This window comes from Callithrix jacchus, chromosome 3, assembly GCF_049354715.1.
Source record: "Callithrix jacchus isolate 240 chromosome 3, calJac240_pri, whole genome shotgun sequence".
NCBI classification, from domain to species: Eukaryota; Metazoa; Chordata; class Mammalia; order Primates; family Cebidae; genus Callithrix; species Callithrix jacchus.
In genome coordinates, this window is record NC_133504.1 from 124,296,946 (window position 1) to 124,320,781 (window position 23,836).

At 36.0% G+C, this 23,836-nt stretch overlaps 1 protein-coding gene across 1 annotated transcript; it reads right to left on the reverse strand.

Annotated features, from left to right (window-relative positions):
• Positions 1-9,506: 9,506 nt before the first annotated feature.
• Positions 9,507-12,680, reverse strand: CXCL8 (C-X-C motif chemokine ligand 8). Its single transcript, XM_002745733.6, has 4 exons — positions 12,524-12,680; positions 11,553-11,688; positions 11,196-11,279; positions 9,507-10,781 (listed from the first exon to the last, which is right to left on the reverse strand). Exons 1-4 carry the CDS (start codon positions 12,585-12,587, stop codon positions 10,760-10,762), a joined length of 306 nt encoding a protein of 101 aa, XP_002745779.2. The 5' UTR covers positions 12,588-12,680; the 3' UTR covers positions 9,507-10,759.
• Between the last annotated feature and the right edge of the window lie 11,156 nt (positions 12,681-23,836).

Here is a 23,836-nt window from a genome sequence, read left to right on the forward strand (position 1 = left end):
AATACTAAGATTTTTCTCTCTATTCAGAATAAAGCATTATATTTTACAAATGTCCTTGACCAACTCTAGGCCTCATTCAAGCTTTACAAAAGGATCTTGGAATATGATTTTCAAAAAATATTCAGAAATTTTTCAATGGGATCAATATTAACAAAATATTTCTTGTTTCCTAAATAAGAAAGTTCAGGAAGAAACTGTTCACAAAGCGTGACTAGCACATACTAAGGAGAGTAAAACAAGTGTGAGAAGTTGGTGAGGAGGATGATTCACCTACATCGGAGCAGGGCTGCTGGAAACTGGCAGAGAGGTGGCTAGGAATGAGTTGTCTCTTTAATAACATGTTTAAAATTTTTAAAAGCATTATGTTAAATAAAGGAAGTTATACACAAAAGAAAAAAATAACATGTTTCAAAATGGGATTCCCATAAGAGGGATGGTGGGTACCTTTGAAAGCAAATAGAAAAAGATAAATTTAGGCAGAAATACCGGCTTATTTTCCCCATAATCCTTCCTTTGGAGGAACATTAAAAATTGAAGTGTGAAAGCAAAGTAGAATGCAGTGAGTAGCAGATTAAATTAAGAGGAAGACAGTGGACTCACATCATAACATGATTAAAATGTAAGATAAACTATGCCCTATGAAATAGAAGTTTGGGACATTAAGTTTACTTTCATATCTTGCACTATAGTCTTTTACAAAGTTACTAGAATATTCATCTAGATACATCTGAAAGAAACTGTGTGTGGAAACTTCTGTGAATGTTTTCCCTTTTTTGTTTTTCATCAAGAGTTACCTTTGTCTATTCAGTTTAATTTTTGTGGAATGCAAAGTACATAGAAATCCCTCTTTCTCCACTCATTGTAAGAGTTGAATTACTTGACTTAAGTAATCATTTGGAGAATTCTTGATTTTCTTTTTTGAAAATCTTGTGAGACAGAATTGACAATTTACTCTGGTGTGTTGGAAAAGTTTCTATTTGTTTTCTGTGACTTCAACAAATTCAGTTGATGGTTACCAAATTGAGACAGTTGATATCTGGATGTCTTTTAAAATGAGTAAAGGAGAAATGGCTGGTTTCTTAGACTTTTTGTTGTTATTGCAGAGATAATACATTCTTAAGCAATTTTCACTTGCTGTATTATTATTACAAGCCAAAAGGAAAATAATTTTTCATCCTTCTCAAGTGTTGAAATATAAACTGAGTATCAAAATAGATTTATTGTAATAAAAATAATTTCTTATTTAACAAAATCTTGAAAATAAAGTATTTTTGCTTACATACTTCAACTGATGAATCTATTTTTGGATATACTTCTAGCAAAAAAATGGCAATTGTGAAAATTCTTCATTTTGTAAGTTGTATATACAACATAGGTATTATGGTATTTTACATGTAATGTATTTTAAGGTGAACACTTTATTTATCTTTTTATTTATTTATTTGAGATGGAGTTTCACTCTTGTTACCCAGGCTGGAGTGCAATGGCACGATCTCGGCTCACCACAACCTCCGTCTCCTGGGTTTAAGCAATTCTCCTGCCTCAGCCTCCCGAGTAGCTGGGACTACAGGTGCGAGCCACCATACCCAGCTAATATTTTTTGTATTTTTAGTAGAGATGGGGTTTTACCTTGTTGACCAGGATGGCCTCGATCTCTTGACATCATGATCCACCTGCCTCGGCCTCCCAAAGTGCTGAGATTACAGGCATAAGCCACTGAGCCTGGCCTATTTATTTATTTTGTGTGTTTCTGTATATTTAAATTCATGCTTCCATTCAGTAAAATTTGACATGTAATTTGAAGATCACACAAATAGATCTAAGGTATGTGATAATACCTTTCATGTAGTTTGTTTCTAAGGCTGGGTCTATACAAATAAATACACATTTATATGCATACCTATATATATATAACCATCTATATACACTGCTATTATTATTGAAGAAAAATAAAGCAAAATATTTTAGTTCAGTAAATTGCTCAGCTTTTCTTTTCTCACTCATACTGTCACTTTCTCCCTCTCTTTTTCATTTTTCATATTTTTTGGCTTATTTACATGATGCCACATTTTCAGTTTGACCTACTTGATTGCCTTTTAGATGGAATACTTCACTGTATTGCAGACAGTTACAATACAGATGAGAGTGAAGAAATTATCTGGCATATTTTAAAGGTGATAAAGATGAAATTGAGAAGTAGTGTTTAAAAGTATTCATTATTAAGATGCACCAAATTGGTACGGAAATGTTCCCCTTGCTTTTTTTTTTTTTTTTTTTTGAGATGGAGTTTCGCTCTTGTTACCCAGGCTGGAGTGCAATGGCGCAATCTCGGCTCACCGCAACCTCCGCCCCCTGGGTTCAGGCAATTCTCCTGCCTCAGCCTCCTGAGTAGCTGGGATTACAGGCACGTGCCACCGTGCCCAGCTAACTTTTTGTAATTTTTAGTAGAGACGGGGTTTCACCATGTTGACCTGGATGGTCTCGATCTGTTGACCTCGTGATCCACCCGCCTCGGCCTCCCAAAGTGCTGGGATTAGAGGCTTGAGCCACCGCGCCCGGCCTCCCCTTGCTTTTAAGGTAGGATACTGATGATATTAATATGATGTTAAAATTTCACATTAAGAGGTTTTGTTTAGCGTAAGAAATTTTTTTTTTTTTTTTTTGAGAGAGAGAGTCTTGCTCTATCACCAGGCTGGTGTGCCGTGGCATGATCTCAGCTCACCACAACGTTCGCCTCCCGGGTTCAAGCAATTCTCCTGCCTCAGCCATGGCACCAAGAAGTTCCTAAGATTAAACACTTTAGGTTGTTTTGTGGCCTCCACTTCCATTTGGAAACACCTCAGAGGAAGAATGGCATGTAATGCTCACAATTTAAAATGAGGCAAATTGAGATGTACTAAAAGTTTTCAGTTCTAACTCTAAGACCTTTAGAGCAATGCATCATCCATTGTCTTAGCTTTAGCTGTTAGCACTTCTTCTGTTTCATGACAAACTGTAGTCGTACTGAAATTCTTTCATTTCTTAAATCATGTCAAGCTCTTGCCTGTAGGTTATTTGTTCTCACTATCTATATTTCTTTCCTACACATCCTTCTTCCCTTTGTGTGACTAACTCCTACTCATGCTTTAGACTCTAAACGCTCATGGAAGTTTAGGCTAGTTAGATTAGATAACCCTACCTGCCTGCTTCCAAATGTTAACCAAAGACCATGAGATCTGTAGAGGTAAAGGAATAGAGCTTTCTTTTTTATTTTTATTTTTTAATCTATAGATATGGGAGGCATACTCTTTACTATAAGTGAAAGTGTGTTTTCTGGATAACAAGAAGGTTAAAAGTTTTATAAAATGGGAAAATATTATGTATTGTTCTTAGAGAAATTTCATTAGCACTAAAGATTTTAAGGATCTGGCAAATTCTGATTGGTAAATGATAGCAGTGGGCAAATCTAGTCAGGGAGTTGCAGCAGGTTTCTGTAGTTGTTAGATCAAACTGGCTTCAGGTTGTAGCACGCAGCTTTAGCTGGCCTCTCAACTCTGTTTTAGTTGAGTGACAAAAATGATCTGATTCATATGATCAACTTTCACACAAAGAAGTTTGGTATATTTCCTAGCAAAATTTTATTAAACTTACTTATTTCTATCTGTTTTATTTACTTATCAATGAGATACACAAGATGAGAAACTGCAATATGGGAGTGGGACAAGGGATCTTTAATTTAAAGAGGAGAATATGGAAATAAAATTTAGACAGAGCTCTGAGGAAAAAAAGCCCGACAACACAGGATAAGAAGAAATATAGGGAGGAAAAAAGCCTCCCCTAAAGGGAAACAATGAAGTTGTTCCTGAGCAGTGAATGGGAGGTGGAATTTTCAGTTGGCTCCTGCTGGTGCATCACTTATAAATCTTTCATTGATTCTATTATGTTGAATACCTGTGTTAATATGCACTGAGAATTGTAAGAGACCAGAGCAATTGTAGGAAGCTAAATGACATAGGAAAAGCAGGTTTGTGAACTAGTGAGAAAACAAGAGAGGACTTTCTTTCTCACTCTAAATGTCGTATAGCATATTTTCTAAATATGAAAGAAAAAGATAACTCTTTGTGACTTCAGATCATCTGGAATGTGCAAACCTGATTAATGAAAGTATTCAAGCCTATGTGTTTCTTGCAGTCTTTAGAAGTCTCACTAATACCAGAGTTTCACATAGATTTATTGGCTTTGAATCAGTTAAATAAGCCACCTAGTCTAACTCTTTCCATCAAGGCCAACAGGTGTAATTTTCTCTAAAGACTACGGGGAAGGAGACTCCAATGCTTTAATAAGAGTATGTCTCACCTTGTTCTTCTTTAAAGATGTTTCAGATATTCTTGAACCTTTCACTTCAAGACAAATTTTAAAATTGTCTTGACAAGTTAACACACACAGATTTTGAAAACTGTATTAGAATTGCATTGCATCTATAAGTTAATTGGGGAAGAAGTGACATCTGTTTTACAAGATTTATTTTCAATCCATACAACATGTTATATTTACTTTATTTTTAGGTCTCCTTTGATGTCTTTTTTTTAACTTTTATTTTAGGTTTGGGGGTACATGTGTGGGTTTGTTACATAAGTGAACTCCTGTCACAGGGGTTTGTTATACAGATTATTTCATCACCTATGTATTAAGCCCAGTACCTAATAATTACCTTTTCTGCTACTCTCCCTCCTCCCACCTTCCACCCTCAAGTAGACCCTGGTGTCTCTTGTTCCCTTATTTGTGTTCAGGAGTTCTCACAATTAGCTTACACTTATAAGTAAGAACCTGCAGTATTTGGGTTTCTGTTTCTTCATTAGTTTGCTAAGGATAATAGCCTCTAGCTCCAACCACGTTCCTGCAAAAGACATAATCTTGTTCTTTTTAATGGATGTACAGTATTTTATGGTGTATATGTATCATACTTTCTTTATCCAATCTATCATTGATGGGCATTTAGGTTTATTCCATGTCTTTGCTATTGTGAATAGTGCTGCAATGAATATTCATGTGCATGTGTCTTTATGGTAGAATGATTTATATTACACTGGGTATACATGTGGTAATGGGATTTCTGGATCAAATGGTTGTTTTGCTTTTTAGCTCTTCAAGGAATTGTCACACTGCCTTTCACAATGATTGAACTAATTTACAGTCCCACAAACAGTATATAAGCATTAGTTTTTTTCCACAACCTCATCAGCATCCGTTTTTTTATTTTTTTAATAGTAGCCATTCTGATTTCTGTGAGATGGTATCTCATTGTGTTTGTGATTTGCATTTCTCTAATGATCAGTGGTGTTGATCTTCTTTTCATATGATTGTTGGACACAAGGATCTCTTCATTTGAAAAGTATTTGTTCATGTCTTTTGCTCATTTTTTGATCGGGTTGTCCTTTTCTTGCAAATTTGTTTAAGTTCCTTATAGATGTTGGATATTAGACCTTTGTCAAATGCATCGTTTGCAAATATTTTCTCTCATCCTGTAGATTGTCTGTCTACTCTGTTGATAGCTTCTCTTGCTGCTCAGAAGCTCTAAGGTTTAGTTACATCCAATTTGTCAAATTTTGCTTTCATTGATTTGCTTTCGGTATCTTTGTCATGAAATCTTTGCCCATTTCTATGTCCAGGATGGTATTGCCTAGGTTGTCTTCCAAGGTTTCTGCAGGATCATCTCCAGTCTTGGGGGATTTAATAAAGTATAATAATTTTCTTCCCAAACTTCTTATACAGTTTTGTTAGATTTATTTTCTGTTGATTTAAGTAATGATGCTAATTTACATCATATGCTTTAAGCTGCCTTTTCTAATTGTTCCTGGTGTACAGAGAAGCAATTGGTTTTTATAAATTGTTTTCATACCCAGCAAAGTTTTTTTAAGTTAATCAATTTTCTTTATATATTATTCTGAGATCTACTTTTAAATTATATAACCTACAAATTATTTTTCTTTCATTTTTTTCTTTCCCAATTGTTACTTTTTAAAATATTTGTTTCTATCTCCCTGCATTGCCCAGGACTTTCAATAAAGAATCGGATGGAAGTGGTGAGAATGAAAACTGGTTTTGTTTCAATTGTAAATATTACCATTTTAAAATTAACCCTTAAATCTTGAGTATGCCATGATTTTTGTTTGCTTTGTTGTAATTTTTTTTTTTTTTTGAGACTGAATTTTTTGCCCAGGCTGGAGTGCAGTAGCGCAATCTTGCCTCACTGCAACCCTCACCTTCTGGATTCAAGCGATTCTCATTCCTAGAAGTTTTTTTCCTTTAACATGATTGGTTGTTAAGCCATATCTCAGGTTGTTTCTTAACCCATTGAGATGAGAAAGCTTTTTCTCCTTTACTATCTTAATATAGTGAATTTCATTAGTCGATCTTCAGTTATTTAAATTACTTTACATTTCTTTGTTATGATGCATTAAAATTTTTAAACATTGTTTTTATCTTCTTAATACTGTGCTCCTTAAAAAATTTGTATGTGTTTTTGTAAATGAATTGTGATAAAATTTTGTGGCTTATTCATCTTTTTAGTAGAAATATTTTAAAATATTGATTGATTATTAATAAATTTTATAGGTTTTTTAAATTCTTGAGTTAGATTTAGAAATATGCTATTATAAAATATGTTCATTAGTCTGTTTTCAAATTTAGTGTTAATCATAGTTTCATTTTCAATTTAATTTTATCAATTTTGTTAATCTTTCAAAAACAACCAACTTGTGTAAATCCTGCTGATTTATTAGTGATTGATCATTTCTTTATTACTTTTCTAATTCATTATTTTGCTACCCTTATTCTTTTTTTCTAATATAAATAAGTATAAGATACTAGCAATATTAAATTAATTTCATGAAGCATTTTATGTTTTCTATTGCTGCTAAAGAAAGTTACCATAAGGGCCAGGCGCGGTGGCTCAAGCCTGTAATCCCAGCACTTTGGGAGGCCCAGGCGGGTGGATCACGAGGTCAAGAGATCGAGACCATCCTGGTCAACATAGTGAAACTCCGTCTCTATTAAAAATACAAAAAATCAGCTGGTCATGGTGGTGCATGCCTGTAATCCCACCTACTCGGGAAGCTGAGGCAGGAGAATTGCCTAAACCCAGGAGGTGGAGGTTGCAGTGAGCCGAGATCACGCCATTGCACTCCAGCCTGGGTAACGAGCAAAACTCTGTCTCAAAAAAGAAAAAAAAAAAAGAAAGTTACCATAAAACACTACCAATGTATTATTATAAATCTTAGCATTCTGAAGGTCAGAAGTTCTCAATTCAAAGTATAGGTATGCTATGTTCTTTCTGGAGCCTCTAGGAGGGAATCCATTTCCTTGCCTTTCCAGCTTCTAAAGACACCTGCATTCTTTGACTCCTGGGCTTTTCCTTGTAACACTTCTTTTCTCTTGCACCTCTTCTCTGTATCTGACCATCTTTGACTCCCTCTATAAAGAACTTTATGATTACATCAATTACATCAGGCCCACACAGATACCACTGGATAATCCCCAATCTTGAAATCTTTAACATATCCCACCAGCAAAGTCTCTGGCTGTGTAAGGTAACATATTCAAAGGTTTCAGAATTAGAGCATGAGTGTCTCTTGGAATGCTTTACTCTATCTACTGCACACATGTTTTTATAAGCGATATTCATATAATTTCATTCTAAAAAGTTTTGAATTTTCATTTGGATTTTCTTTAGACAATTTATTTAGAAGTGTTTATTGTTTTCCAAACATATGGGCTTTTTACTACTTATATTTTTGTGGTCGAATTCTAAATTAATCAAAAATATTTGGATGATTTGGTCTATCTAACTTCAATTCTTTGAAATTTGCTAACACTCGTTTTATGCCTCAGAATGTGATTAAATTTCATAAATATTCTATGGGCAAAGTCTGCTTCACAGGTGTGTGACCTGCATACCTGTACAAGGCTCATGTTCAAAAGGGTTCCATGCATTGATTATTGCTTTGCTATCACAACTATTACTACTGAATTTTTAACAGTTTTTGAACATGAGTTCCTACATTTTTATTTTGCATTATGCTCTTCAAATTATGGTGCCAGTCCTGTCAATGGGGAGTTCCACAACAATATGTATCCTAAAGTTGTTATGCACTATGTATTATACGTATCTCTTAACAGCATGCTTGACAATATGCTGTTAAAATTCACTAAGCCCATGTTGCTTTCTGTCGCTGGGCAATTGATTACTGAGAGTTTCTTGTAAGTCTCCTATCGAGATGGTATGTTTATATGTTGCCCCTTCCTTCTAGTTTTAAGAATGTATACATGATCTATTTTGAGATTCTTTTATTAAGTGCACAGAAGTTTACAATTGACAAATATTCTGATAAATTGAACATAGGCCAGCAAAAATATCTCTCAGGAACAAACTTGGAATTAAGCTTTCTTTGGACAACCAATGAGAAAATTTGTCATCAGCAGACCATCACTGAACTAAATCTAAGGATGTCTTTGTGGCAGAAAGACACTGATATAAAAGGCCTGAGACATAATACAAGAAAGAATAGAAAACAAATGAATTGGTAAATGTGCAGGTAAATTTACATTCCTATATACAAGCAGAGTTGTGAAGCTCTTAAAAAGAAGTCCACTTAAAATACCCAGCATATGAGCTAGAAGGTGGATAAATGTGAAAGTTCTAAAATCCTTGTTTTTTGAGTAGGAATGTAAAGGTAAATGTTGGTAAATTGGATTTTTTGAAACGTGGATTGTTATTTTTCATCATTTTCAGAAAGATTTTGGCCATTGTCATTTCAAATGTTGTCTCTGACCCTTTCCTTTCTCTTCTGTTTGTGATGATCAAATTCGACATCTATAAGAACTTACACCTGTATCCTCCATGCCTTTTGTCTTCTTTTTCCAAATTACTACCTCTTTATCTCTCTTAAAAGAATTCCATATAAAGTTCTTTGGTTCTATTTTCTAGTTTTCTAATTTTATTTTCAACTGTGTCTAATTTGTTATAACATTTATCTACTGAATGTTTTAGTTAATTATGTTTTTACTTCTCAGGGTATTGTTTGATTTGTTTGCAAATATGTTTAGTCTTTAACCATATTTTAAACTTCTTCACCTCACCTGTGTCAGTTTTACTCCTAAGTTACTAATAAATGACTTAGCATATGTGCTCTCTTTTCTTGTATAGATCCAGCTATGCTAAAGTATGTAGCCATACAAACTGGTTAATCAAAATCTGAAGACAGCCTTATTAGCAAAGTAGTACACAGTGGGGAGTTGAAAACATTTCTAACATTCTATGGAGGACACTACTGTTTATAATACATTTCTGGAAAGGAGTTCTGTTTTTCTAAAAATAAAAGTTTGAAATTTCCCACACAGTAAACAAAATACTAAGGGGAAACATTTAAGTTTTCTAAATCAAAGTGTAATTTTAAATATAAACAAAGAGATTCCCAATAAGCTAAAACTAAAAAAAAAAAAACCACTTGATTACTTTGACAACAAAGTATATTTTAAATGCTTTATTTTTTACATTTATATTTCCATACAATCAGAAACAGTAGAAAAAAATTGGGGGAACACATAAAAGCATCTTAAAGTTAAAAATATAAAGCTGGTATTAAAAATACAATCATTTAAATAATATTATAATAATCTATTTGCACATAATAAATAAGTTTCAACAAGAATGAAATTACTAATATTGACTGTGGAGTTTTGGCTGTTTTAATACTGTTCTAACTCATTATTCCATAATTCAACAAAGTGCTGCATAACACAGCTGGACAAGGAGTATCAAATATAAGACCAGGAGCATCAAACTAGGATTGTTAGTTCAACTACAATTTCAGATAAAAAATAATGTACCTATACTGAAAAATTATTCGTTGTTTATTGGAAATGGAAAATTTAACTAGGTGTCCGATTGTTTATTTGTTTGTTAAATCTGAAAACCCTGATCAAAAGTTCTCTAATAACATCATTTAGTATCTAAAATAAAATAAATGTGCTATAACATCATTATAACTATTCAATGATTCTTCATTTTCTATTTTTCCAAATTCTTGCACAAATATTTGATGCTTAAATAAATACATAAATAATAAATAGGTAAATAAGTTACACTTGAAAATAATTTATATTACCATGAAACAACTTAAAGTGCTTCCACATGTCCTCACAACATCCCTGAGAGGTAAGATGGTGGCCAATACTTTTTCCACTTAGAATAAAGGAGAAACCAAGGCACAATGGAACAAGGACTTGTGGATCCTGGCTACCAGACTAGGGTTGCCAGATTTAATAGAAAAAATATCCAGGATTTCCAGCTAAATTTTATAGAAAAATGAATTGCCCCATCATTTTCACGTGATGTTTGAAACATCACATTCTAGCAAATCCATTCAATTTCTGAAATTAAAGTTCAAATATTCTCTTAGCTCTTGACCTCAATTTTGCTATTTGTATATCCTTCTATGAAATGTCTAGGAAAACTCTTATATTTAAAAAATATTTGTTGTTTGCTGTAGATTCAAACAAATAATATTTTACATATAAGTATGTTCTGGATATTCCATGGTACAATGATAAACTATTCATTGTTTTACTGAAATTCAAATTTAACCAGGCATCTTGTATTTTATCTGGCAACCCTACAACAGGTTCACACAGTACATAAAGAGTTGAAGTAGATTTGCTTGAAGTTTCACTGACATCTTCACCAAGGAATTCTTGGATACCATGAAGAATGAATTGTTTTTTATGAATTTTGATTCTCAGCCCTAAAATAAAATTAAATTAAAAAATTTAAAGATGAAGTATGTTTAATAAGAAGGAAAGTCATATCCATGAAAAGTTAATATAATCTTTGACATTCATGTGTTAGAAATGCTCTGTATTCTCAACTATAAATAGGGAGAGTAGAGAAGTTATCATCTAAAACAGGACACTTCTGGGAGTGACAAGGAACTTTACTAAGAATATAGGGCACAAGTATAAACCCAGAATTTCCTGGGCAAATTATGTATGGTCTTCCCGGTCGTGACTACGACAAACTGACTACTGATGCAATTTCTTTTACCAAACGGCAGCTACCTCACAAAGATTTTTAGCAGCAGAAAGAAGTGTGTAGGCTGACTTTGAATTATATGTCTCAGGATAAATGAAGAATTTAAATTTAAAAATATGTAACTTACCTCTTCAAAAATATCTGCACAACCCTCTGCACCCACTTTTCCTTGGGGTCCAGACAAAGCTCTCTTCCATCAACAAGCCTTACACTGAAATAAGAGAGAAATGATTAAGATTAATATTTAGTTTTCCCATTCAAGTCATGATTTCTTAAGTCAGGCATAAAGTCTTAAGTCCAAAATAATATTTACAGTAGATATGGAAGCTACCATATTTAAATGTCATGTAGACAAATACTTTTATCTTGTTTTGTTCCACTTACTACTGTAATCCTAATACCTAGAACTTTCCTAAATATTTCCACCTTCCTTGATTATAGGTTTGCTAAAACAAAATATCTAATCACTTTTTAAAGTACTTACATGATTTCTGTATTGGCGCAGTGTGGTCCCCTCTCAATAACTCTCAGTTCTTTGATAAATTTGGGGGAGAAAGGTGTGGAGTACGTCTTTATGCACTGACATCTCAGTTCTTTGCCACTCCTTGGCATAAGTGCACCTGTTAGGGTAAAAAGTGGTTAAGGATTGATTTTATCAACAGACACAGCTCTGCCAGCTATTTCCTCTTTAATTCCAATATGACAATTTGGAGAGTGTGGAAAGCCTCATATTTCTAGTAAACTCATTCCTGACATTAAAAGCCAGATATTCTCCTAGCCCTTGACCTCAATTTTATTTTTCGTTTTAAAAAAGTCATAGCTGACAACAGTGAATGACTGTCTATGTAAAGAGTTAAAGTTCACTTTGCACAATATCAACATCCTCAAGGTATTTTTATCCGGTCAATATCACATAATCCATTGTGGTACCACAGTGTTATTTATAGTAGGTAAACTAAGATTCCTCAACATAGAAATTGCCTTCAGAAAGAATTAATAGAAATATATAATAAATTGTACAGACCTGGCCTATAATCAGGTTGTCTTTAAACTGAACAAGAATTAATGACAAGTCTGAAGCTTATCAATAAAATACTACATGGAGTAGAATTGTCTGAGTTACCTTGCTCAATATTAATAGATAATATAATAGATAATATACTGTGGCTCTTGATAGGATACACCATAAATTACTGATTTATTTTAAATATATGCATGCTACATGGTATAAATTATAAAAGCAGAATATCTCTGTTGATCAAACTTTATACTTTCCTAAGTGTTAAACAGACATAATCTTTACAAACCTTCAATTTAACATTAATTGACTGCTAAGATTATCTTCTGTTTCTGAATAAAAAGGATGTTTTTTATCAAAGCATTAAGAATAGCTTTGCTATCTGAGGATCACATTTAGACACAGGAATACTCTGCAGGTCAGAAAGATGTTCTTACCTTCACACAGAGTTGCAGAAAGGAGGAAGGCTGCCAAGAGAGCCAGAACCAGCTTGGAAGTCATGTTTACACACAGTGAGATGGTTCCTTCTGGTCGTTTCTTGCTGGCTCTTGTCCTAGAAGCTTGTGTCCTCTGCTGTCTCTGAAAGTTTGTGCCTCATGAAGTGTTCCCGTGGCTTTTTATATCATCACAGCACTAGAGAACTTATGCACGCTCATCTTTTCATTATGTCAGAGGAAATTCCACAATTTGCAACTGACGGCCCATCCCCCTCAGGGCAAACTTGAGTCATCACACTTCCTATTTGTTCCTTAATATTCAGTATGATGAAAGTTTTCTTTGATCTTTAAAATAATTTAATTTTAATGTGCATGTTTTTAAATACTGAAACTCCACAGTTTGATTAATTATCAATTGTATCCTTTTTTATTTCTAGATCACTTTATCTATCATAGTACTATGTGACAGATACAGTACTAGAGTGGCAGTTGTTAGAACAAGATCACTGTTAATTCTCTTTTAAAGGTATAATTAAGCTAGTCAATCATTTTATTGGGGAAATAATTTATAATAAATCATTTTATAAGGATTTTAGAAAGTTTCTAGGAACTGTTACTGCCCTTAGGGTCATACCACAACTTTTCAAAAGATTTAGTTTTCTAATGTATATTAACAGAATGAAAGGGCACACCTGCTTCACAAAGAAATCAGCTCCACAAACATTTATGAAATAACTTGCTGAGTAATGTGAGGAATCTAGAAGTAGATAAGACTAAGAACTTGTTCTTAAAGAGTTTGGTCTATCAGCAGAAGAAAACAATGTAAGGACCAACTATATTGCAGAATAGACAAGTGGTACTAAAATATTCATTCCAGTGGGAGCATAAGAGCAGAATCTTCCAAAGGCTTTTGGAGCCAGGCATTGAGAAATGGGAGGGGTTCAACAGAGGAAGATGAAAGGGAACAGCACATTCCGGGTAGGAACGCTACACAAGGACACTCAAGTGGTAGGTAAAGTTAAGGTATATTTATGCTCCAGGAAGTGATGCACTGGAGCTGCTTGTCTGGGGTAAGAGGGAGGTGTTATCTAATGGAAAGGTGCATGCTTAGTGGAAAGAGCATCTGGGTTCAAACTCTGGTTCAGCCACCCTTGCTTCATGCTCTTTATCCAAGGATACCAAGACTAACCTCTGAGGACCCATGATCACTAGCAAGAGGGATGGAGTAAGAAATTTCAATGAGTCATAAACAGGTGGCTTTATACTTTAGTGTCCTGAAGAAAAGTCCTTTCAAGAAAGGTCTTGGATTCCATAGATAGAGAGCACCAAGGAAGGGTCCTTATGATAGTGAAAGTCTGTTCTCACCTGAGCAAGTACACAATTTATAAATAATTCAGCTTAGTGTAACAGCTCTTTATTTTCAGAAAGTACGACAAGGCAGTGAATTTGCCCACACTGCGAACACACTGTAGAGGGGGAATGCATTTTCAAATGCTTTCCAAAAAGATTTGTCTGCTTCTGCACAACCGTGTTTCTTTTGTTTTCTTTCTTCAACCAATCTAAGGCTTGAGGATAATGTAGTGCCTGGGTTACATTAAATTCTATAGCAAAGTCAATGTTTAGTCTATATAACGTAGCTCCTACTGTTTTTAACTTTAGTATTTCAGAAGCTTGATTATTCATTTAATAGGTATTGTTTATCTGCTAATGTCACTTACTGAAGGAGATGTGAATGCTATGTAAACAGATATGGTACCTGACTTACAGGAGCTTGTTGTCTAGTGCAGAATATGGACAATTAGTTACACAAGCAAGTAAAATACAGCAATGAGTGTTACAATACAGGTAATTACAGGAACTTCGGAAATCAAACAAACATGACCGTTGAGGCAGTTTTGATGAACGAAGGTTTTCTGAAGAAGCAGCTTCAAAAGTGTTACCTATATTGGTAATGAGGAGAAGAAAGACCAATGGGACTGCTTTGCTGTACAGGACAGGAGGTACAGGACAATGAAATGTAGGAGAACATGGCCCATTTGGGTTCCTTAAATTATTTGGCATATGGAACACAGTGTATGGAGTGACAAGAAGAAAAAGCTTGGGCCAGATATGTTAAAAAGTCCCACGTCTTAAAGAAAATTCCAAGTTCCTTTGCTTCAGTGATATTGACATGTTTAGCAAAGACAGATTCTCCTATGGACCCAACCTGGTGTGACTGATTCAGTTCACTATCATTAAGACCCAATCATACAGCATCAGTAAGGCATTCAGAGTTCTGAGGATGTGCAAAGATTTCTTTACTTTTCCCAAAGGGTTACCTTTGTATTTGTGGTGAGCCCCCCACTTTCATAGGCACCTTGTTTTCCTCCTTATTTTCATGTCACTATATCTACCTCTAATTCTCTTCTCATGAGCCCAACTTTATCCTGATGTCATCCTTAAAGGCTGGGCTAATGAGTTCTACTTAACCTTGATGTTCACATTTTTTTAAAGAATGGAGCTTTTCCAAGGCAAAAAGACCTCTTTTGCAAATGTTGTTCATCTCTCGCAATGTAACCTTCACTGCAGTATGTTCTGGGAGCCTCTCCATCAGAAGTGGAGATGGACAAAGAGGAGGTGACTGCAAGAGCATTGATTCTGCCTTGTCTCACTTTTGTAGACATAGCCATTTGAGTCCTTGCATAATGAGTAGAAGGACTAAATGGGCTTAGGTTGGAAAAAAAAAGCAGGATTAATTATCCTCTTTAAAGATATTCTGCTTTAAAATAAAGCAAAGTGAGGAACACAGTTTAACTAAAGTGCCAAGCTACACATAAATACAAATGTTTTATCACCCTTTAGGAATAACTGCAGTGAGTTCATGAGACTTAACTGTTTATTTACGTACCAATCAGCTCCTCAGCTGTAAGAATCATTTGATGAGCAGAAAATAATACCCAGCGGTCCTCATTAGACATTGACCAAGTCTATCACCCAAGAAAGGGAAGAGCTCAAGAAAGAACAAAGACAAAGATGGCATGCACTTTTTCCACACTGATATAGAACTCTTCTTCCACCAAACTCCATGAAACTGGTGTCTCTTGGCTATGCTAAGTCATCTAAGTCCCCTCCCACCCAAGCCATAGGAATTTTAGAATTAGGGCTTTTTTTGTAACCCTGAACAAAGTTGTATTCACATAAAGAAGCAGAATATGGTGGGGAAGACATGAGCTTTGAAGTGAAGAGAGCTTGGGTTTGAATCTTGTGCCATGATTATTGAAGAGATCTCAGGCAAGCTGATACTATGCCCATGGTTCAACTGCTGCTGCTAAAATCTGAGACCCTTTCAGAGCTGCCTTTCTCAGTCAGGAGCAATCTCAGCTCTCACCTGGGTTCCCCTCCCCTGCCCCCTTTGAAGAAATTAGTCCTAGCTCAGCAATCCTCTAGGTTAAAGGAATCATAGACAGAAGGCTCAACATATATCAGTGAGTTTGACTTATGATGTTGTTAAAGCTAAAAGTCATAAACATAAACATACTTGCCTACTAAAATTTTAGTCAATAAAATTCAGTTAGTGGAAAGATTTAAAACATGTTCTCAGCTCTGTACTTTGTTTATGTGATAACTTGATCTTCTCTAGTACCTCAAGACCATTTCAGTTCCATCTCCAAATTCAAATGTGTCCAGTTAACAGTTTGTAGCAATACTGAGAAAATTTGGTTTATTCTACCTTTTAAAGAAAAATCTTGGCATTAGAGAAGCAAACAGCTGAATACATTGGATTTGAGCAACGTCAAGTCAGAATAACTTAAATTTAAGGGTATGTATGAATGTTGGAAGAAGACAAACCTACCTTCAAGCCTTACCCTTCTACTTATTATTATTAGCCAAACAACCTTAGGCACTTCTTCAATCTGATTGTGTCTCAGTAACCTCATCTGTACAATGAGAAGAACACAGTTCAGAAGGATCACTGTGAGAATTAAAGGAGGAAACATACTAAAAATGCCTGGAATGGCACCTGGCACATTGGAGGCAATCAATAAATGTCTGTATTTTTTTCCTCTAGATTGTCACTTAAGTCACCCTTGTCTTTTTCTGGAGTCAGAGCATCACATTTCTTTTTAAAAGCTTACCACTCAAAAAGTAAATTTGTATTAACACAATAGATCTCTTAAAGCCTATATCCAGATGCTTTATTTTCTTCTATTATAGAAGCTTGCTTTTAAAATGCCTAATATTTTATTCACATTAGCATGTTAAAAAATGGTACTATAACCACTAATGTGAATGCCATTTCTAACACTTTCAAACTCAGTGGAGTTTGAAGTTTGAAGTTTAGGTTGGGGAAATACACCAGTTGTGTATGCAGGCATTTTTTAAGGACTTGGAAAATCTAAGATCAGCCAGTCTTCAGCATAAAAACAAAACAAATGTAAATATTGACTTGTAGACATTTCTTTTTTTTGTTAAATTTATTAAAAAAGGAAAAAAAGGCTGGCTGTGGTGGCTTATGCCTGTAATCCCAGCACTTCGGGAGGCCAAGTCAGGCAGAGCACTTGAGTCCAGGAGTTCAAGACCTGCCTGGGCAACATGATGAAACTCTGTCTTTACAAAAAAAATACAGAAATTAGCCAGGCATGGGGGTGCGAGCCTGTAGTCCCAGCTACTCGAGATGCTGAGGTGGGAAGCTCGCTGGAGCCCGGGAGGCCGAGGCTGCAGGGAGTCATTATCACACCACTATACTCCAGCCTGGGTGACAAGAGATCCTGTCTCAAAAAAAAGTAAAACAAAATTATGTATAGACCTAATTTATTAATTAGATTTATTCCGAAAACATTTAGGCATTATTTACTCCACTGTTCATAACAAAAGGTATCTTTGCCATGACCATAATTATTTATTACATGTTACTAGGATTTCTTTCATAAAAAGATAGGAAATGAAATCACTTGCCAAAAAGGAAGTTGGTATGTTAGAAATGACTGAGCTGATGCATGCATTTAATTATGTCTTGTGGTAAACAAGACCCACATCAAGCAATAAGTCAAATGACTAAGGGGAAAAAAAAGTTTTGATGCTGATTCGAAGGTGGTACGATTTTGTGGTGATGTTTTTATCATTTTCTCAAAAGTTTCTTTACTATTTTGATCTATTATTTTTATAAATGGATATAAAATTTTTAAAGGTGAGTTGAGATAAAACTCTTAGCAACTTGTAGAAAGCAGCTTAGGAAATAAAATTACTATGCTGTAATTCCTGTATTTTGTTTCTCACAACTCTCACTGTTAAAACTTTTATATTTAAAGTTTTTGTTTTATAATATGAGCTTCACCTTAACTACATCTTTTACCTTATTTTGGCCTTGGGGATCACTGAAGTATTTAAGACAAAGTTTAACCCGGATATACATTTCACATTGATGGATTCCATTGAAATGATGAGCTCTCTCTCAACCCACTTGTGTAACCAACCGTTTATTGATATCTGTCTCACCCACTTGACTGGAAATTCCCCAAAATCAAAAACTGCATCTGCCTTATTTACACTGTGTTCCAGCTTCCAGCTTAGTGCCTGCATGTAACAAGTGTTCCACAAACATTTCTTACATGAAAGCAGAAATTTCCCAGTTCTTACAACCTATTCAGACAAGAACAATGTCAACAACCACAAAAAAAAAATGAAAACGTTTATCTTTGTTTTCGTTATCCCTTGGGGACAATTATTTTATTTCCATGAACTGAGAAGAACATAGCATGGAAAATACAGTTTTAGTTAGTGCTCTAATTTAGCAGTGGTGGAGAGATAAAGCAGTAAATAGTGCAGCCAAATAGCAGCTTCATTCTACTGGTGAATTAACCATCTGATCTCTTCTAGGCTCCTTGAAGACGAGGGTAAGAAGTAATAGGGTAAGATAAAGTAGCATAAAGGATCGAGAGCAGCATGGAGGAAGTCCTGGCAATTGAATTCCACCACTGGGGAAGGGCTCTGCTGCTTCCTTTTCCTATCACCTGCATTTCACAAACTGTGAAGAGTCCAGGGGCCCACACAGTTTCTGGAGACCAAGGAGTGAATATAATGGTGTTCCATAGGTGTGTCTGATTAACCTTGACTGTGCTAAGACCAAACAGTTCAACTTCCATTTTAAGTATTATCTCAGTGGTTTTTAACCTTTCTTATTTTAACCATTTAAGTCTTTGAAAATATAATGAAAGTTATATACCTTCTGCTCAGCTCCAAGGATGAACGCTGTGCATAAAGTTTCAGGGAGTTTACTGAACTTTCTTACAAACCGCTAAGGGCTAAAATCAGTAATGGGTAAGCTGGAGATATTACATTTGACAATAATGAGCCAACCTTGTGTATATCACCTTTAAGTCACATCTACTGCAAGACATGGCATTTCCTAACTGGTCCTTGCTCTTTCTGGATATGTCCAGGATAGAATGGAGAAGACATTATTTGAAGTTTTCAAATGAGAAAGTGTAGATGGATAAGGAGCAGAATGAGCAGGAGGGGAATACTCATGGTATATACAGTCACGATATGAGTGACCTTTCATATTCTTGTCATCTATAGACATAAGACCCAAATGCGTCTGGAAAAAGATCAAAACTTAGTACTACTTTCAACTGAGGAAGCCTGCTTAGCAAATCTACTGAAAAGCAGTGTCAATGGCAAAAGGTGGCTGAAGTGAAGGGTTGCATTTTAGTTCTTCCATTATTCTCTTCATTTTCCCCAAATAGACATATAATTCAAGAAAATCTACATAATTATTTCACGTAAAAAGAAAACAAAATTAAAAAATAATTCAGATTGTGTATGGGCTAGTCTCAACTTGATGGCAAAATAAGGACATAAAACTTCTTTATCTCTTTTAGTATAATCTGGTGTCCCAAAACTATCTGATTTCCAGATTTGAGTCGTTTACATTTTTAGGTGGCTTATTCTCTCATCTACCAATTATCTCAGAACTCATCTAGAATATTTTTTGACTGTATCACCTTACTTGTCTATATTAAATCCCTCCATGTGGTCCCTAAACCAGGAAGGAGGAAATCACCATTCACAGATGCCAGTGGAGTTTTGAAAGAAAGGAAAAGCTGACTGCTCCAAACTTGCTGGATGAACTTTTCATGTACTTCCTTTCCCCCAAGAGTGGGAGGTAAACCTGGAAAACACAACTGACACCATCTCCTACAGAGTTGGATATAGGAACAAAACGGGAAGGTTGTGTGGGGGAGGAGATAGGAAAGAAAACACACAGCCAACCAGAAAAACAGGACCATGAAAGCACATCATCAAGAAACCCAAAGAGAAATGAGGCAGGTGCTACAAAGTCAGGGGTAATGAGACAAATGTAAGTAGCACGATTCTTTTCTAGGTTCGACTTGCTTGGATTTAGCAACCGACATAGAAAGTTCTCACTCAAGAATAATTGTACTTACAGAATTTCATTGCTGAGCACTTCATGTTTTATTTGTGTAATATCCCACGACCCTATATTTTGGTATTATTTATTCCCATTTAAAAGATGAGAAAAAAACTTAGATTAAGTATTTAATAACTTGCAGAAGGTCATTCAGTAAGTTGGAAGCAGACTTAGGATTAGAATCTAAGCAGAGTCCAGAATTCTGCGCTGCCTCAGGGAGCTTCTCTCATGTATCTGTCTCGCAGACTTTCTTTTGAGCACATTTATCTTCTTTCTCCCCTCCTCTACTGCCTGAGTGGACTTAGAAGGCTGGAGAAGAGATAATTGATTAAGTAAGGGGAGAGGTGCATCATAACCCAGTAGAAGGATCAGTCCTCCTATCAAGGCTTCAGGTTTTTCATTTGTAAAATGATGGGGTTTGCCTATATAGCTTTTCTCTTTTATTATCTTGTAAAGCTAAGGTATATGAAATGGAGAACTTCCTCTGTGAAACTTGCCCACTTTTAGCAGAAGAGGACACTTACCCAACCCACACATTTAGCAATACTGTAAGAGAATATGTACCTGTCCATGAATATGGCTAACCAAACATTGTCATTTGCAAAATTCTCATCAACCAAGAGGAGGAGGGCATGGGTTCAATGAAGTAAAAAGGGGCTGGAATTAGAGGCCATGGGAATGGTGTGCATTGCCATCACACTCCTATCCCCTGCCCCCACGAGCAGAAGGAAATGATTCCTGAGCACTTCTCTTACCGACACCGTTTCCTCTTGCCTGATTTCCTCATGACTCTCAGACAGGTTGCAACTGTTTGACTCCTTGTTGTGAAACAAGCAATGTGGTTGGAGTTGGGAAAAAAAAGTAAGAAAGAAGTAAATAAAACCCAACTAATTTACTCATTAGCAAAAACTTCAAATATAGTGAATATTGCTTGAAAATATATGTAGAGAGGCTTAACTTTCCTGTCACTTATCCATTTAACAGATATTTACAGAACACCTTCTATATCCCAAACATTTTTCTAGGTGCTCAGGAAAGGTTAATGAACAACACAAACAAAACACTTCCCTTAGGAAGTGCCTTAGGTGAATAAATGTCATGGAAAATAAACATAAAACAGATGAGGGGTTAAGGGGAGTTAGCTAGGTGAGGAGTGAGCAGATTGCGTCATTGAAGAGTCAGAGGAAGTCTCCTTGAGATGTTGATGCCAAGCTACAAAAGGAAGAATCCAGGAGTTGGCTCTGACTATGTGGGTGGGCATTCCAGGCAAAGGGACAGTGAGAGTTAAAGAGTCAGTTGGGAGCATGCCTGGTGTGTGTGAGGAACGGTAAGGAGGCCAGTGTGGCAGGAGCAACAAGAGCTGGCCAGTGGGAAAGGAGGGCAGAGAGCGAGTGGCCAACCAGACAGGCCTCATGGGTTATCACAAGGATTCCAGCTTTCACTCTGTGGGAAGAACCATTGCAGTGTCTTTGGGAAATCAGTGACATGATCTGACACTCTGACTGCTAGGGTGAAAAGGAGTATGGTGGGAGGAGGGGATGAAGAGCTGGATGACCAGTTAGAGGGCATGGTGGAAATCCAGGAGAGAGACCATCATTTTTTATATTTGACCAGTGTGGTGACTAGTGATCAGATTCTGGACAATTTAAGGTAGAGACAGCACAAAATCCTGAGGGATTTGGCGTAAGATATGAGAAAAAGACAGAAGTCTCAGATGATGAAGACTTCAGGTGTGAGCAATTGGAAGGATGGAGCATCTAAACTAAAGTTGCAGATTGTTTGGATATGGGCAACTCTTGCTTGACAGAGCTCTTCTGACTGCATCCTGAGTGGAGATCCTCAGTTAGGCCCAAATTATGTGACGTAGTGGCTGTGGCTGGTAGTGGACATAATGATGAGGGAGGGAAGCAGATAGAGGGGTGGGGGCAGGGTAATATTTATTGTCTTCCAGTTTCTGTACTGGGTTCTTTATAGAAGTTAATCAATTTAATTCTCATCACAAATTTATTTGGTGCTGTTATCTCCATTTTTATGATTAAAAAAATAGGCTCAGAGAGTTAAAATTATACACACACAGCAAACAAGCAGCTAAGCCCAAACTTGAATTTAAATCAGCACCCAGGTCTCTGGCCCCAAAGCTTGAGCTCTTCTCCCACTTCAGAAAGAAGGCCAGGCCGGGGAGAGCTCTGGCAGCCCACTGAGTGTTGATGTCTCAGTGGCCCAAGTCTTGAAAACTAATTTAACAAAATTCTTTTAAGTTTAAGCAACAAGGTTGCAAGAGCATCAGGAAAAGTTTCTTATGGGCCTGAATTTTGTGCCTAAAAGAGTACAACTTTTTTAGGCCCCAAAATTTCTCTGACGCCCAGTGACCTCAACTTCATTAAATCTATTCAATGACATCTGTGGTTTGTAAACAGTTTATCAAATGGGTGGGTGGGAGGAGCATATTTGCCCAGGGTTTTGCATTGACAAAAGCCATTAAAGTTGATCTTTGGTGTTATTAACAAATAAAGTCACACTGTCAGTCACAGAGACATAGTGATAAGCCTGAAAACAGAAGACACATAATACTTAACTTTAAAATCTTATCCTGTCCTGAACACAGAATCTGAATATACTATGAAGTGCTTTTACTTTTAAATACCATAAATACTTTGTAATATATTTGTGCAATCTAAACGTGTTAATTGATTAACTATAGGCAGTTATGATTAAATATAGGCAGTTAATTGATTAAATATAGGCAGTTATAAAATTGTAAAAGTTTTATAGTTTTGTTGTGACATTTCTTCTTTCTCTTTAAAATATTCGTATTATTTAAAAAGAAGAAAAAGAAAAGAAAGGGAATGACTCAGGCCCACCTTGACTTTCACAATAGCTCTGTAGCAGAAACTTATAACACAGCAAGCCACCATCTACCTTAATAAACATAACACAGTAAGGGAAATTCAGGAAAAATGACACATTTTTCTCTTTTCCATGATAAGTGTTCCAAGTACAGGTCTTAAGTGCTGCACAAATTCCAACCTGGGTGTTTTTGGAATTTTGCAGCCTGGTAACGTAATGTGTAGTAAGCCCTTAATCAAATCTAGTTGGCAATATAGAAAGATTTCTAAACGGAAAAGGCTAAAACAAGAAATCCTTCTGATAGTCAGTCTATAGATAAGCCCCACCTTGTGGTCAGAAGGCAGCACTGTCACTTTCCCATCCACAGAAGAACTCCCGAAAGGTAGAACTGGGAGAGTTTCAGAAAATGCACCCAGGATCTTAGGCAAGCACGTTGTCCTCTATTCCTCTATTCCTCAGCTTTTCTCATTTCTCTGGAATGGTACCAGTTCACTTGTTTATTTCCTCGTGTGTGTGTGTGTGTGTGTGTGTGTGTGTGTGTGTTGCTGGATTTAAACACTGGAGACTGCCATTTTCTGCATCCACCTCCTCCCAGTTTCGCCTTCATTGGAACTTCCAACATCTCTTTGAAATTTGGCCTCCCAGGGGGGCACAGTTAGCTCATGCCTATAATTCCAGCAGTTTGGAAGGCCGAGGAGGGTGAATCACCTGAGGTTAGGAGTTCGAGAGCAGCCTGGCCAACTTGGCAAAATCCTATCTCTTCTAAAAATACAAAAATTAGTTGGGCGTGGTGGCAGGTGCCTGTAATCCCAGCTACTTAGGAGGCTGAGGCAGGAGAATCGCTTGAACCCAGGAGGTGGAGGCTGCAGTGAGCGGAGTGCACCACTGCACTCTAGACTGGATGTCAGAGGTGAGACTCTGTCTCAAAAAAAAAAAAGGGAAAAAGAAAAAAAGAAATTGGCCTCCCAGGTTAAAACAAACCTGTTTCTTCTTCCATTTATGATGCTAGGGTCAAGAGGACTTGATCTGAATCCCTTTTGTTCATGAACACCATG

Excerpts from the sequence above, each read along its gene's own strand:
- CXCL8 (XM_002745733.6), bottom strand. The coding sequence starts at position 12,587 with ATGACTTCCAAGCTGGTTCTGGCTCTCTTGGCAGCCTTCCTCCTTTCT. Across the intron at positions 11,689-12,523 it reads TTCTGCAACTCTGTGTGAAG|GTGCACTTATGCCAAGGAGT; the intron begins GTAAGAACATCT and ends TTACCCTAACAG. Across the intron at positions 11,280-11,552 it reads TGCGCCAATACAGAAATCAT|TGTAAGGCTTGTTGATGGAA; the intron begins GTAAGTACTTTA and ends CTCTTATTTCAG.